Source organism: Monodelphis domestica, chromosome 2 (assembly GCF_027887165.1).
Source record: "Monodelphis domestica isolate mMonDom1 chromosome 2, mMonDom1.pri, whole genome shotgun sequence".
Classification (NCBI taxonomy): Eukaryota; Metazoa; Chordata; class Mammalia; order Didelphimorphia; family Didelphidae; genus Monodelphis; species Monodelphis domestica.
Genome location: NC_077228.1, coordinates 520,896,034 through 520,912,421, shown reverse-complemented (window position 1 = coordinate 520,912,421; position 16,388 = coordinate 520,896,034). Strand labels below are relative to the sequence as shown.

Sequence of the window (16,388 nt, the reverse complement as noted above, 5' to 3'; positions counted from 1 at the left end):
CAATTCTGGAATGGCTTAGTTTCTTATAAATTTGACTTAGTTCTCTATATATTTGAGAAATGAGACTTTATCAGAGAAATTTGTTACAAAAGTTTTTTTCCCCAGTTTGTTGCTTCCCTTCTAATTTTGGTTACATTAGTTTTTTTTGTACAAAAATTTTTTTTAATTTAGTATGATCACAATTATTCATTTTATATCTTATAATGTTCTCTATCTCTTGTTTGGTCTTAAAATTCTTTACTTCAGGGGGCAGCTAGGTGGCTTAGTGGATTGAGAGTTAGACCTGTAACAGTTAAAAGAGTGGTTGCCTTAAACTGTGACTGCAAAAATATGGGTTCAAGACAGTGTCTTGAGTTAAATCAAAAATAAAGTGGTCGCCATGGGAAAATTCCCAAATATTAAATATACCCGTCAGCTGGGTTTTATAGAGATTTTAATTAATACAAATTAAGGAATTAATGAAAGGGAGAGAGAAAGAGGAAATAATGAGAAAAGGGCTAGGCCAGCCTAGGCTTAAGCCTTAAGAGAGAGATCAGTCAGTCTTTAATCCACTCACCACAAGATTTGTCCCAAGCAAGATTCTAGTGTTCAGAGAGACCCACCAGTTCAGCTCCTCAACTCCCCTAAGTTCAGCCACCGAGCCCTCCAATTCATCTTTGGCAAGCTGAACCCCACTTCGAGGCCTTTTTGATCTCCTTTTAAAGAGAATTTTCTCCTATGTCACCTTCCCTAAGTTCTCACATCTACCAATCACAGTAGACGTTTTGTAGTTGTGATCATATAATTCCTGCATTTGTCTTGACAGATAGATTCCTAGATATTTTATATTGTCTAGGGTGATTTTAAATAGAGCTTCTCTTTCTAACCCTTGCTGCTGAGTTTTGTTGGGAATATATAGAAATGCTGATGGGGATTCTCTAAGTAGACCATCATATCATCCGCAGAGTGATAGTTGAGTTTCCTTATTGCCTCCTTTAATCCCTTCAATTTCTTTTTCTTCTCTAAATGCTAAAGCTAGCATTTCTAGTACCATATTAAATAATAGAGGTGATAATAAGCATCCTTGCCCATAAAAGAAAGAGGGGTGGGTGGGAAGGAAGAGAGAGAGAGAGAGAGAGAGAGAGAGAGAGAGAGAGAGAGAGAGAGAAAACCAAAATTTTCTAGAGAGAAAGAAAATCAAAATTTTCTAGAAAGGAAGAAAGGAAGAAAGGAAGAAAGAAAGAAAGAAAGAAAGAAAGAAAGAAAGAAAGAAAGAAAGAAAGAAAGAAAGAAAGAAAGAAAGAAAGAAAGAAAGAAAGAAAGAAAGAAAGAAAGAAAGAAAGAAAGAAAGAAAGAAAGAAAGAAAAGAAAGAAAGAGAGAGAAGAAAGAGAGAAAGAAAATCAAAATTTTCTAGAAAGAAAGGAAGGGAGGAAGGAAGAAAGAAAGAGACAGAGAGAGAGAGGGAGAAAGAGAAAGAGACAGAGAGAAATACAGAGAGACAGAGAGAGACAGAAAGAGAGAAAAGAAAGAGAGAACGAAAAATCAAAATTTTTCTAGAGGGAAAAAAAAAACAGTTCAGCAAAACCAGCCCATGCCTTAAGGAGGCAGTATGGTTCAACAGAAAGGATGCTGAACTCAGGCTCCAAACACCTAACTTCTCACTGTCTTTGCTTCGCCATCTCTGGGCCTCGGTTTCCTCCTCTGTAAAATGAGGTTCTCAGACTTCGCGACCCTGTCTGCGGAGAAGGGGAAGGGTCTCCCCTCTTCTCCGACGTCTCCCTTGGCCTTCGTGGTGCCAGATTCTCTCTGGGTTTTTGTTCTTCCTCGTTGTACCCATCAGTTCATCAACACCTTCTTGTCCTTCTCTGAATCTGTTGTATTTGCTGCTTCTCCGTGGGAAGTGATCTCTTCCCGCACTCACACGGGTTGTGGGTGTCTCCTTGCATCGGGATCTCTGGGTAGAATAAAAACTTGGCAGCTGTCTGGAGGATAAGTTGGGGGAGAAGCGGGGCGACCCTGGGCTCGGGGGGACCGAGTCAGAGGCTCCTGAGAGTCCTGTGGCCTCCTTGACCTCTTTGGCTCTGTCCTCCGTCTCCCCCCTCCGTCCTTCCTTCTTTCCTTCCACATCGCCCCCTTGGCCCTGCTTCGGGCCCAGCTTGAGTTACATCCTGAAACCCCAGCAGCTGGGGGCCGGGGCCTTCCTGATGACTGTGAGGACGGCCTATCGGTTTGGTCTCAAGGAGGCTGTCCAAGGTTCTCCCGTGTCAGGCAGCCCCAGAAGGCGTGTGGAGATCAAAGGGCCGAGGAGGAGAGAAGGCAGGCCTGGAATGTCTCGGGCCTCCCTGGAGAGGGGGGTCCACAGAGAGGCCCAGCTCAGAGGGAGGTCTCTCTTCTGTCAAATGGGGGGGGGGGCCCAAGATCTCCTTCTGCCGTATATTCTAGGCCTCTCTGTGGGGCCAGGCCTGCTTGGAAAGATGAGAAGGTGCCGTCCAGGCCCCGGGAAACCTACACCCGAGCAGGAGAGACGAGATGGGGAAAGATAGACTGGCTGGATGTCAGCCGAGCCGGAGGGAGCCGCAGAGACCCCCCCATCCAGCCCCTTCGTAGAAAGCTGAGACCCGGGCGGGGGGAGTCCCCGTCAGCCGGGGAGGACAAGGCAGAGCCAGGCCGGACGCCGGGCCCTCCTGACTCCCCCCCAAGCCCCTCTTTTTTATTTATGTATTTGATTTGATTAGTTTATTTTCTGAGACCTCCTTTTATAAAGGGAAAATAAAAGTTTGGTGTCTGTGGATTTTTACATGCTAGTAGGCCACTCCTGACACCGTAGGGCCCTCGCATGAAAGGAACCAAGATGTAGGCCACGTTTTTTGAGCCCTCCCCCTTCCGCCTTAGAATCAACCCTGCGGAGGGGCTCCAGGGCAGAAGAGCGCTGAGGGCCGGCCCATGGGGGTGAAGTGACTCACCCAGGGTCACCCCAGCGAGGAAGCCTCTCTGCCAGTGGGAGGAAAGTGTCTCAGCAGCTGCTCCCGTTTGTGTGGTCCTCATCTAAGTCTCTTCACCCCCGTGGCCTAGCCCTTGCCCTTCTGATTTAAATCAATACTAAGATGGAAGGTGAGGGTTCAAAATTTTTTTTAATTCAAGTTTATTTATTTAATTTAAAAAATTTTTTAAAGAAGCAAAGCAAGACTTGGCCCAGGAGTAGATCAAATAAAGCAGAAAACGAGGGGACTGGGAGGTCCTGAAAAAAGATGCTGAAATAGCACCTATCGAGTCCTTACTAAATGCTTCTTGGCTGATCCTGTCGCCACTTTCCTGGTAGGAAAAGCCCAAGATTTGGGGTAAAAGGACCTTAGTTCAAATCCCAGTTTTGCTCCTTGCTGTCTGGGTCACCTTGGCTAAGTCACTTGCCCCTCCGTGCCTCTGTTTCCTCCTCTGGAAAAGGATAGCGAGAGACTGACGGTCCTCTTGGGTGCCCCCCGGCCCTGAAACCCAGAAGTCTAGAGACAAGAGTGGCCATGTGGGCCTGATGTGGAGTCCAAAGAGCTGAGTTCCAGTCCTCTGTGGCCGTGGGCAAGCCATCACTCTCCTCTGGGCCTGTTTTCTCCCCTACAGAACACCTAAATGTGCTGGTGCCTCGGGAGCCACAGTGGGCACAGGATCCGGGCATCGTCAGCCGGGCCGATGGGAACGCTCCCCTGGCCGTGGCTGGGAGTGACCCTCCGCGGGTGGCCGGGCGCCTGGCCCTGCAGCTCTATGTTCTTCCCCCTCCTCCTCCCCCGGGGAGGGAAGCTCTGAGCCACCCTAGCGGGGGGCAGAGCGGGCTCACGGGGCCCAGAAGGGATTGAGGAGAAGCCTGGATTGTAGAGGCTCTCCAGGAAGGGCACATCAAGCAGTGGTTAATCCCCTGTTAGTAAGTGCAGACGAGTCCCACCTGGAGCCCTGGCCGGCCCCTCTGGGGGCCTCCGTCTCCCCTCAGACATTGTCGTGAGGCTCCAGGGCTTGTGAGGCGTTTTACAGGCCTTCCGGCCCTTTAGACAGCAGCCCAGCCTGGGATTCGCTCGCCTCTGCTGCCCGGGGGAGGCGCCGTAGTAGAGCCGACAGTTCTCGGGACGGAGTCCGGGAGGGTCTGGGGGCCGCTGTTGGCTCTGTCGCCAGGAGAGCGTTCAGGAAGGAGGAGGAAGGAGCTGCTGGCCAGCGGGGGTGGGGATGCTCGAGCTTGACTTCCAGCCTTCCGCCTCTCTGGGGCCCTCAGACGGGTGCAGAAATGGCCATGGGCGCCCCCGGCAGGAACCCTGAGGGGAAGGGAGCCGTCCTGTGAACAGGCTAGAGGATGGGCTTTGGGGGAGCCTGAGGGGAATGCACTGGACAGGTCACAGGGCCCAGCCTCGTGTCACCGCGGACCGTTGGCTTCATCCCTCTGGGCCTGCGTTTCCTCACCTATAAAATGGCAGGATCCCGAGGGGCCGTCCACGTCTTTCTTGACAGTCGTGACTTCTGGTTCCTCTCCCACGGAAAAGGCAGGTGGGGAGCCCGCAGGAAGCCGGGGGCTCCCCCCTCCCCAAGGGCATCAGATCCAGGTCGCTCCTGGGGGCCCCTCATGGCGGGGAGGGGGGGGTCCTTCTCTTTCTCATTTGGAGCTCAGTTTGGCTGTCAGTGTGTTTCCGCCGCTCAGAGGGTTGGGCCTTTTCCATCAGGCCCGTCTCGCTGCAGAGGGACTCTGGGAGTCGGGGACTGTGCGGGGACCAGCTTGGAATCCCACCTCCGTTACCCCCCTGCCTGGGTCACCTTGGGCCAGTCATTGCCCGGTGGGCCTCCGAAGGCCCCTCCCGGCTCCCTCTCCAGCTCGGGAGAAAATGGATAACGTCACTGACAACATCTGATTTTTTGTGGGCCCTCCTGGCTCCCCCCAGGCCGCGGGACGGCAGAGGGGAGGGGCGGCAAACACGGGTGGAGCCTTCCCTTCTCCTCCTCGCCCCTTCATCAGGCAGCCCTGCCCCTTTGGGTGCCTGCTGGCTCCCTCCATTCCCCCGCTTCCCCCTCGGCCCCTGGCCCTTCTCCCAAAGCAGCCTGCTCCTTCCCGGCCCGGGGAGGGCAGCGTCCGGTCTGTAGGGCCTCTTCTGGGCCCCCTCACTTTAGGGACGAGGAGGGACCCCCCGGGGTTCCAGGGTGACAAGGCCCGGCGGGACCCAAGCCCAGCCCCAGGCTCCGTCTCTGACTGGGGAGGGAGGGCCAGGAGGCCCCGAGCCCCCTGCGGACCCTCAGAAGCAGGGCGGCCTCGGATTCCCCGGCCGAGCCCCCCACTCACTCGTGTCTCTCTCTCTTTAATTTGTGCCCCAGCCCCTAGACGGAGCGCAGCCCCGGGAAAAGCGTTCGCTGCCGCGGATGGTACGTAGCCCAGAGGCCGCGGGCCCGGGCAGGCCAGGCTCACCTGCTGGCACGGCCCCCGCCCTCCCCGCACCCCGCATCCTCCCAGCTTGGGGCCTCGGGGGGCCGTGGGGGCCTCAGGCCCACAGAGATCTCCGCTCCTGCGGCCCAGCCAGGAAGCTTTGGGGGAGCCCCGGGGTGACCCCCTCACTCTACAAGGCCTCCCGAGGCCCAGGAGGTAAAGCCGTGTGTCCAAGGCCACGCTGGCAAAGCTGGGACTGGGACGCAGGTCCTCCGAGCCCCGATGCCGGGCTGCCAGGATCGTCCCTGCCAAGGAAGGAGGAAGAGGCAGCATCAGATCCTGCCCGGGATCGTGGGCGCCTCCTGAGCCTCGCTCGGCTTCCTGCTCTGTACCACGAGGGGCTCTTCCGGGGGGCGTCCGCGTCCCTGCCAGCTCTGCCTCGATGGTCCCGGCCTTTGTCCCGGCTCCCTTCCGGTGCTTCCTGCCTCTGAGAGCCTCTTCGGCCTCCACTTCCCCACGGAGGACTCCCTGGAGTTCTGCGATTGGCGGACGCCTGAGGACGGGTCAGGGGAGGAGGGCCGCCATCGTGGAAGCCTCTTTGTAAGGGGACGGCCGCCCGGAGAGGGCCCCGGCTCACGTACACCCGCCAGGCCCTCCTCCTCCCCACCTGCCCGGCTCTCAGGGGCCCAGAAGGGACGAGGAGGGGGGGAAGGTGGCTGTGCAGCCAGGGAGAGAATGGAGAGGAGATTGGGGATGCCGCCCACGCTGGGAGGCCATCTTAGAGCTCCGTCCTCTGCGCAGGCCCAGAAACGCCAAAGCGGCTTCACCCGTGACTGCGAGTGAGAGACCCGGGGAGGGGACGGAGGCTCTACACTGCCTGTCTAAGCCTCCTTCCCTGGGCATTTTGTGAGCGAGTCAGAGGGCCTTCCGACGGGCTCCTGGGCCTCAGCCTCCTTCGGCCACTTCCCAGCCTCTCTAGGCCTCCATTTTCTTCCTCTAAACAGGGTAGATTGGGTGGCCTTTGAGCTCACGGTCTGAATAAGCAGCATAAGAGACTGCAGGAGGGGAAACCTCCTGGCCAGTCAATAAGAGAGTAAATGATGGGACCAGCATTCAAGTGGGGGGTCTTCTGACTCTAGAACCCGGGTCTTTGTACTCCGGAACCGACTCTCTTCTGGGCCACCGTGTTTGCTGGCCTAGTCCAGGGCCCACCAAGGCTTGGTTCAAAAGGGCAAAAGGGAATTTTATTCCAAAATGAATGTCAAAAAAGTCAACCACCTCCCCCAAAAAGATCCCCTACATAGGACTCGGGGGGCAGCCCTCGCACTCCCTCTTTCTTCTCATTGTCCAAAGAAGCGTCCATTTGGGTGATGTAATGGCAAAGTGCCCTGGAGAGGAAAAAAAGTTCGCTTCTCCTCTCTGGTTGAACCCAGGACCCTAGAAAGTGCCAAGAGGACGTACAGCCCAAGGGGATTATGGAACTAAATTCCAGAGCCTGGTGTGCCTTCCAAAGGGACCAAAAGCCCTGTCCTGGGACACCTCCCTGCTGGGCCTGGATTTGGTCCATCTCCTCTCCCAGTGATGATAACAGCCAGCATTTATGTGTCCCTTTGGTGTTTGCAAAGCACTTTACAGGCATTGTCTCGTCTAAGCCTTACTACCCTCACAGAAGGGAGCTCCTCCAGGTATCCCTATTCATTCATTCATGTATTGTTAGACCAGACAGTAACCTCATTGCCATAGGGAATCCCAGTGAGGAGTATCCCTCTACCAGTGGGGATTCACACCTACTCTAGAGCCCTACATTGTGGCTTGGTGAATTACACAGCTAGTAATGGTCACGGGGATTTGAATCCTGACCCTGGTCTGAGTGACCTTGAGCAAGTCCCTTCCTATGGACCCACTTTCTTCATCTGTAAAATGATGGGATTGAACGAGATGACCTTTGAGGGTCCTTCTCTAGCTCTAAACCCTCTGAAATTGGGAAGATCAGATCACCAAAGCCTTTGGATTAGTTTCTTTCCTCCTCCACTACTGTGGATACTTCCTTTTAGGCAGTGAGAGTCGTCACTCTGGGACTTGGGCTCCTTCTCTGTAAAATGAGTTTAGACAAGATGACCTAGAAGGTCTCATCCAGCTCTGATATCCAAGGCCTGGGTTCCTGCTGACATTCTAACGTTCTTACTAACAATCCAGGGAATTCAGGAACTGGTCTGTCTGATATTGTGTGTTCTAAGGTTCTCTCCAACATTGGCATTCTGTGTTCCTTCTCTCCAGCTTTGACCATGTTCTAAGGTCCTCTCCAACTCTGACATTCCATGTTCTAAGGTTCTCTCCAACTCTAACATTCGATGTTCCAAGGTTCTCTCCAACTCTGACATTACATGTTCTAACATTCTCTCCAACTCTGACATTCCATGTTCCAAGGTTCTCTCCAACTTTAACATTCCATTTTCCTTCTCTCCAGCTTTGACAATATTCTAAAGTCCTCTCCAACTCTGGAATTCCATGTTCTAAGGTTCTCTCCAACTCTGACATTCCATGTTCCAAGATTCTTTCCAATTCTGATATTCCATGTTCCAAGGTGCTCTCCAACCCAGACTCACCCCAACTCGGACATTGCATATTCCAAGAGTCTCCCAAACTCTGACATTCCATGTTCCTTCTCTCCAGTTTTGACCATGTTCAAAAGTTCTCTCCAACTCTGACATTCCATGTTCTAAGGTTCTCTCCAACTCTAACATTCCATGTTCCAAGGTTCTCTCCAACTCTGACATTACATATTCCAAGAGTCTCTCCAACTCTGACATTACATGTTATAAGGTTCTCTCCAACTCTGACACTCCATGTTCCAAGGTTCTCTCTCCAACTCTGACATTCCGTGTTCTAACATTCTCTCCAACTCTGACATTCCATGTTCCAAGGTTCTCTCCAACTCTGACATTCCATGTTCTAAGGTTCTCTCCAACTTTGACATTCCATGTTATAGGATTCTCTCCAACTCTGACATTCCATGTTGCAAGGTTCTCTCCAACTCTGACATTCCATGTTCCAAGGTTCTCACGAACTCTGGCATTCCATGTTCCAAGATTCTCTCCAACTCTGACATTACATGTTCCAAGATTCTCTGCAACTCTGATATTACATGTTCCTTCTCTCCAGCTTTTACCATATTCTAAAGTCCTCTCCAACTCTGTCATTCCATATTCTAAGATTCTCTCCAACTCTGACAATTCCATGTCCCAAGGTTCTCTCCAACTCTGATATTCAATGTTCCAAGATTCTCTCCAACTCTGACATTCCATGTTCTAAGGCTCCCTCCAACTCTGACATTCCGTGTTCTACGGTTCTCTCCAACTCTGACATTACATGTTCAAAGATTCTCTCCAACTCTTGATATCCCATGTTCTAAGGTTCTCTCTCCAACTCTGACATTCCATGTTCGAAGGTTCTCTCCATCTCTGACATAACATATTCCAAGAGTCTCTCCAACTCCGACATTCCATGTTCCTTATCTCCAGCTTTGACCATGTTCTAAGGTTCTCTCCAACTCTGACATTCCATGTTCTAAGGTTCTCTCCAACTCTGACATTCCATGTTCTAATGTTCTCTCCATCTTTAACATTCCATGTTCCAAAGTTCTCTCCAACTCTGACATTCCATGTTCCAAGGTTCTCTCCTACTCTGACATTCCATGTTCCAAGATTCTCTCCAACTCTGATATTACATGTTCCTTCTTGCCAGCTTTGACCATATTCTAAAGTCCTCTCCAACTCTGGCATTGCATGTTCTAGGTTCTCTCCAACTCTGACATTCCATGTTCTAAGGTTCTCTCCAACTCTGACATTACGTATTCCAAGAGTCCCTCCAACTCTGACATTCCATGTTCTAAGGTTCTCTCCAACTCTGATATTCCATGTTCCAAGGTTCTCTCCAACTCTGACAATCCATGTTCTAAGGTTCTCTCTCCAACTCTGACATTCCATGTTCTAAGGTTCTCTCTCCAACTCTGACATTCCATGTTCTATGATTCTCTCCAACTCTGACATTCCATGTTCAAAGGTTCTTTCCAACTTTGACATTCCATATTCCTTCTCTCCAGCTTTGACCATATTCCAAGATTCTCTCCAACTCTGGCATTCCATGTTCTAAGGTTCTCTCCAACTCTGGCATTCCATGTTCTAAGTTTCTCTCTCCAACTCTGACATTCATAGTTCTAAGATTCTCTCCAACTCTGAAATTCCATGTTCCAAGGTTCTCTCCAACTCTGACATTCCATGTTCCTTCTCTTCAGCTTTGACTCTATTCTAAAGTCCTCTCCAACTCTGTCATTCCACATTCTAAGGCTCCCTCCAACTCTGACATTCCATGTTCCAATGTTCTCTCCAACTCTGACATTCCATGTTTCAAAATTCTCTCCAACTCTGACATTCCATATTCCAAGATTCTCTCCTACTCTGACATTCCATGTTTCTTCTCTCCAGCTTTGACCATATTCTAAAATCCTCTCCAACTCTGGCATTCCATGTTCTTAGGTTCTCTCCAACTCTGACATTCCATGTTCTAAGGTTCTCTCCTACTGTGACATTCCATGTTCCAAGGTACTGTCCAACTCTGACATTCTGTGTTCCTTCTCTCCAGCTTTGACCATATTCTAAAGTTCTCTCCAACTCTGGCATTTCATGTTGTAAAGTTCTTTCCAACTCTGACATTCCATGTTCTAAGGTTCTCTCCAACTCTGACATTCTATGTTCTAAGGTTCTCTCCAACTCTGAAACTCAGTGTTCTAAAGTTCTCTGCAACTAGTCCTTCATTTTACCGCTCAGAAAGCTAAGTGGCTCACTGAAGGTCTCACCATGAATTAGTAGCAATGATGAGATTGAAACCTAACTCACAACTTCGATATACATGAGAGGGGGTGGAGGGGAGACCTGTGATTTTATCCATGTGAGAAATAGCCTTTGAGAATTGTCCACAGCAACCGAATGTTTAAGAAACTCATCTAGAGTCACACAACCATTATATGTCAGAGGAGTAGAATACAAGTTTTTCTGAGCCCAAGGCCAGCTCTATACATTACCTTATGAAGACTGTAGAGAACAGACATAACCACAGGAAAAGTTGGTGATAAGTGCCAAGTGAATGGCACAGTCAGACATCTAGATGAAATAAGGAGTGGTCAATAGTGCATCCTGGAGCAGAGAGGGTTTCATTTGGGTTTTGAAGGACAGAGAAGTAAGGAATCGAGAGTCTGGAAACCGAAATGTGCTTGGCATATCCAGGCATATCCATAACGAGGTACAATAGAGTAAGGCATCGCCCCAGGATTTCCATTGAATTTGGACGCTCTGACAGCTCTTGACAGCCCTTGAGCAACTAAAAAGAAATAAAGCTTAGCACCTAGTTAGCAAAACAGACAGGTGGATGGATGGATGGATGGGTGGATAGATGTGTGGATGGCTGTTTAGATGGTTAGATAGATGGATAGATGGATGGATGGATGGATGGATGGATGGATGGATGGATGGATGGATGGATGGATAGATGGATGGATGGATGGATGGATGGATGGATGGATGGATGGATGGATGGATGGATGGATGGATTGGTGGATGGATGGATGGATGGATGGATAGATAGATGGATGGATGGATAGATAGATAGATAGATAGATAGATAGATAGATAGATAGATAGATAGATAGATAGATGGATGGATAGATAGATAAATGGGTGGATATGTAAGTTGAGGTTAGGGTTATCTTAATAAACACTTGGCATGCACAGAGGCACACTGCCAGAAACTGTGCTAAACTCTATAACTCAAATAAGCTCAAATACAGCCTTAAAAAACAATCCTTACCCTCATGGAGCTTCTATTCTAATGGAAGATGATAAAACTTAAAGGGGAGATGGAACGGGTAAGGTGGCTGGCAAGGAGAAAGAAGAAGGGTCAGGTCATGAAATAGCAAGAATGATTAGTGAAAACTGGAAGCTACCAGAGGATAAATGGGTTGAGTTCCTCCCCTGAACCACCTTTCTCCTTCTTGTTAACCCTATGCTAGTGTCCCAGATCCTAGATGGAGAACTGGAAGAGACTTCAGAGTCTAGCCTCCTTCATTTTATCCATAAGAAAACTGAGGCCCAGGGAAGTTAGGGACTGGTCCAGGGTCACACAGGTAGTAGTAGAGGGAGGAATTTGAATTGGAGTCCTCTAATTCCAAAGCCATTTATGTCGCCTCCTCCACCATAGGACAGGGTCCGTACCTCTCATGCTGCTTGCCCCTGGCACCAAGATTCCTATTTACAGCTCTGTTTCCAGGGAATGGAGACTGGCAGGAACAGATCAGTCTGAGATGGAGGGGAACAGTGACAGCTCAGGCTGGAAATGTAATGTGGGGGTGAGATTGGAGACCTTAAATGACACCCTATGGAATTGAGAGTCTCTGGTAAGCAATGATGTATCAGCAGAGGTTTCTGAGTTAATTCTCTCTCCTTGGAGAAAGCCAAATGTATCGTTGTTGTTAATAATAACAGCTACTCTTTGTCTAGCACTTCAAGGTTTATTGAAAAGCACTTTACACGCGTTTCCTCATTTGATCCCCGCAGTAACCCTGTGATATAGGCGCTATTATGATCGTGCCCTTCTTACAGATGAGAAAACTGAGGCCAACAGAGGTTTAGGTGACTTGCCTAGGGTCACAGAGCTATTAAGAGTCAGAGGCAGGATTCACACCCAGGTCTTCCTCACACCACATAGCTTCCTATTCTGGCCAGTGGCTAGCTGTCTTTTACTACATCCTTACTCACTTGCTGTGTCCAACCCTGTGATTTATAGGTGAGGCAACTAAGACCAGGGACAGAAAGAGACTGGCCCATGGTCATACAGGTAATAAAGAGCGGAACTAGAGTTTGAACCTAGATCCTGGAATCCTAGATTTAAAGCTGGCAGGGAACTCGACCTAGTCCAATCCTTTATTTTAGAGAGAGGGGAAACTGAGGCCCTCAGGGGTGACAGAATCAGAATTCAAACCCAAGACTTCTGACTCCAGCTTCCTTATTTTTTTAAACCCTTACCTTCCATCTTGGAATCAATAGTGTGACTTGCCCAGGGTCACCCAGCTGGGAAGTGTCTGAGGTCAGATTTGAACCCAGGACCTCCCATCTCTACGACTGGATCTCCATCCACTGAGCTACCCAGCTGCCTCCACCAGCTTCCATTTTAAAGGTGGCAAGAGTTAAAGCTCATCCAAGTTGAGGATCTGAGCCTGTGAGTCCCCCTCTTACATGAGGCCAGGATCATTTCTCCTTGTTTCAGCCTTGCAAAGAGCTGGCATCCAAATGTGAGTTAGGCCACATGAATGGTTGAGTCCCAATTCCCTTGGCCTGAGGGAACATGATCCAGTCCAATGTGCATTTATTAAGCACCTACTATATTCCAGGCATTCTTCTAGGGGCCTAGGATACAAAAGCAACCACCAAAACCCAATCCTACAATCTAGAGCTTAGATGGAGCCTCAGGGGCCATCTGGTCCATCCCCGTGGTTTTACAGATGAGGAAACTGAGTCATGGAAGTGAAATGACTTGGCATCATAGAAATAGAGCTTAGATGGGGCCTCAGGGGCCATCTGGTCTGTCTTCATGGTTTTACAGATGGGGAAACTGAGTCATGGAAGTGAAATGATTTGGCATCATAGAAATAGAGCTTAGATGGGGCCTCAGGGGCCATCTGGTCCATCTCCATGGTTTTACAGATGGGGAAACTGAGTCATGGAAGTGAAATGATTTGGCATCATAGAAATAGAGCTTAGATGGGGCCTCAGGGGCCATCTGGTCTGTCTTCATGGTTTTACAGATGGGGAAACTGAGTCATGGGAGTGAAATGACTTGGCATCATAGAAATAGAGCTTAGATGGGGCCTCAGGGGCCATCTGGTCCATCTCCATGGTTTTACAGATGGGGAAACTGAGTCATGGAAGTGAAATGACTTGGCATCATAGAAATAGAGTTTAGATGGGGCCTCAGGGGCCATCTGGTCCATCTCCATGGTTTTACAGATGGGGAAACTGAGTCATGGAGGTGAAGCGTCTTGGGATTATAGGACTAGAGCTGAAAGGGTCCATCCCCCTCCTCATTTTACAAAGGAGGAAACTGAGGTTCAGCAAAGAAGGGGTAGGATTGGAACGTCGGCCCTTTGCTTCTCCACCCTTCTTGTGGAGTATCATCACGCTGTGGCCTACATTCGGCACAGCGGCTGGGAAGAGGAAGCAGGGAGGCTGGAACTTCCCCCCTCGGCCTCGGGGCCTTCCTGAACTGGGCTGGTTGTGGAGCCTGCTGGGGGAGGGGAGCTGCTGCCGGGGAACAAAGAGAGGCAGCGCCAGAAACAGGCCGGATTGGGCCCTTCACCGAGATGGGATTGCCTGGGGAGGAAGATCGGATTTCTTTCAGGGTTTGAAGAGCACCAAGTCCCCACTAGGGGGCTAACGAGGCTGGAGGAGGGCAATGCGGCTCTGCGGCAGGCTCACAACCAGAGAGATGAGGGGCTCTGGGCCAGGCCAGGCCCCCACAGCCCCATCCCCAAGCCCCGGAGCCTCCTGGCCTGGAAGGGACTCCCTGGGTGAGACAGAGGGGGCTGACGCTGCTGAGAGCCGACCCACTGGGGGCAGCCGGGTGGCGCAGTGGATAGAGCGCCAGGCCTGGAGACCGGAGGTTCTGGGGTCAAATGTGGCCTCAGACACCTCCCAGCTGGGTGACCCTGGGCAAGTCACTTAACCCCCACTGCCTAGCCCTGACCACTCATCTGCCTTGGAGCCCAAACACAGGACTGATTCTAAGATGGAAGGAAAGGGTTAAAAAAACTGACCAGCTCTGTGAGCCAGAGCAAGTCCCTTCCCTCCAGGCCAGAGATTAAGACTCCCTCCCCGCTCTAATTCTATAATTCTGTGACCCTGAGATCCCCCACAGCCCGGCAGGACTGGCAGGAAAACAGAGGCTGTCCTGAGAACCAGCTTTGAACCCATCCCAGACGAGGCATTTCCCGTCCCTGAGCCTCAGTATCTTCAACTTGAAAATAAAGAACGTGGACAAAAGGGCCTCTGAGATCTATAATCCTAATAATCTCCCCAGGCCTCAGTTTCCTCATCTGTAAAATAAAGAACTTAGACCAAATGGCCCCTGAGATCTCTGATGCTATTAATCTCCCCAGGCCTCAGTTTCCTCATCTGTAAAATAAAGAACTTAGACCAAATGGCCCCTGAGATCTCTGATGCTATTAATCTCCCCAGGCCTCAGTTTCCTCATCTGTAAAATAAAGAACTTAGACCAAATGGCCCCTGAGATCTCTGATGCTATTAATCTCCCCAGGCCTCAGTTTCCTCATCTGTAAAATAAAGAACTTAGACCAAATGGCCCCTGAGATCTCTGATGCTATTAATCTCCCCAGGCCTCAGTTTCCTCATCTGTAAAATAAAGAACTTAGACCAAATGGCCCCTGAGATCTCTGATGCTATTAATCTCCCCAGGCCTCAATTTTCTCATCTGTAAAATAAAGAACTTGGACCAAATGGCCCCTGAGGTTTAAGAGGCTATTACTATCTCTGGGCCTCAGTTTCCTCCCCTGTAAAATGGGGAGGGCTGGCCTCTGTGGGTTCTGGCTCTGAGGCCCTTTCGAGCTCTGCCTGGGTGGTGCAGGCTGTTCCTAAGTATGCTCCTTCTCCAGCATCCCAGGTTAGGCCAGAGGATGCCTTTTTCCCCCGCTTCCCTCACTCCAGGACCCTGCAGAAAGCTCAATTCCTCATGTCCTCATGTGTCCCGGCTTGTCCTTTGTCTCCAGAGAGGAGGGCCGGCTGCCTCACTAGGGGTGGGGGGCAATGCTGGGGTTCTTCCCTCTCCCCCTCCTCCATCCCATACAGAGGGTGATGCCATCTGCCCTCGGGCTCCCCTTCCCCGCAGGCCCAGACTCTCACCCCCTTCTCTTTGCTTCTACAGATGAGGATGACGCCAACCGGCTTGGGGAGAAGGTGATTCTTCGGGAACAAGTGAAGGAGCTGTTCAATGAAAAATACGGTTAGTGGCAGGCCTGGGGCCTAGGCTTGAGGCTGGGGCCAGGGCCTGGGCTTGGGCTTGAAGCCTGGGACTGGGACTTGGAGCCTGGGTCTGAGCTTGGGCTTGAGGCCTGGAGCTGGGATTTATTTGGGCCTGGGCTTGAGCTCCGGGCCTAGGGCTGGGGCCTCGGCCTGGGCTTGGACTTGAGGCCTGGGCCAGGGCCTGGGCTTGGGCTTGAGGCCTGGGCCTGGGTCTGGGCTTGGGCTTGAGGCCTGGGCCTGGGCTTGGACTTGAGGCCTGGGCTTGGGCTTAAGGCTAGGGCCTGGGTCTGGGCTTGGGCTTGAGGCCTGGGACTGGGTCTGGGCTTGGGCTTGAGGCCTGGGCCTGGGCTTGGACTTGAGGCCTGGGGCTAGGACTTGAGGCCTAGGCTTGGGCTTAAGGCTAGGGCCTGGGTCTGGGCTTGGGCTTGAGGCCTGGGTGTGGGCCTGGGTTTGGGCTTAAGACCTGGGGCTAGGACTTGAGGCCTAAGCTTGGGCTTAAGGCTAGGGCCTGGATCTGGGCTTGGGCTTGAGGCCTGGGTGTGGGCCTGGGCTTGGGCTTGAGGCCTAGGGCTAGGACTTGAGGCCTAAGCTTGGGCTTAAGGCTAGGGCCTGGATCTGGGCTTGGGCTTGAGGCCTGGGTGTGGGCCTGGGCTTGGGCTTGAGGCCTGGGTGTGGGCCTGGGCTTGGGCTTAAGGCTAGGGCCTGGGTCTGGGCTTGGGCTTGAGGCCTAGGGCTAGGACTTGAGGCCTAAGCTTGGGCTTAAGGCTAGGGCCTGGGTCTGGGCTTGGGCTTGAGGCCTGGGTGTGGGCCTGGGCTTGGGCTTAAGGCTAGGGCCTGGGTCTGGGTTTGGGCTTGAGGCCTGGGTGTGGGCCTGGGCTTGGGCTTGAGGCCTAGGGCTAGGACCTGAGGCCTAGGCTTGGGCTTAAGGCTAGGGCCT

The 16,388-nt window shown here is 51.3% G+C and overlaps 1 protein-coding gene across 3 annotated transcripts in view; it reads left to right on the top strand.

Moving 5' to 3' along the window:
• Positions 1–16,388, top strand: part of GTF2IRD1 (GTF2I repeat domain containing 1) — a 79,643-nt gene that overhangs the window by 42,459 nt on the left and 20,796 nt on the right. For 2 of the 3 annotated variants that reach the window (XM_056819751.1, XM_056819750.1), the window contains exons 12-13: positions 5,318–5,365; positions 15,354–15,431. In XM_056819751.1, coding sequence (XP_056675729.1) covers positions 5,318–5,365; positions 15,354–15,431 — 126 coding nt within the window. The remainder of the gene's footprint in view (positions 1–5,317; positions 5,366–15,353; positions 15,432–16,388) is intronic. The other variant, XM_056819752.1, reaches the window with a different exon arrangement.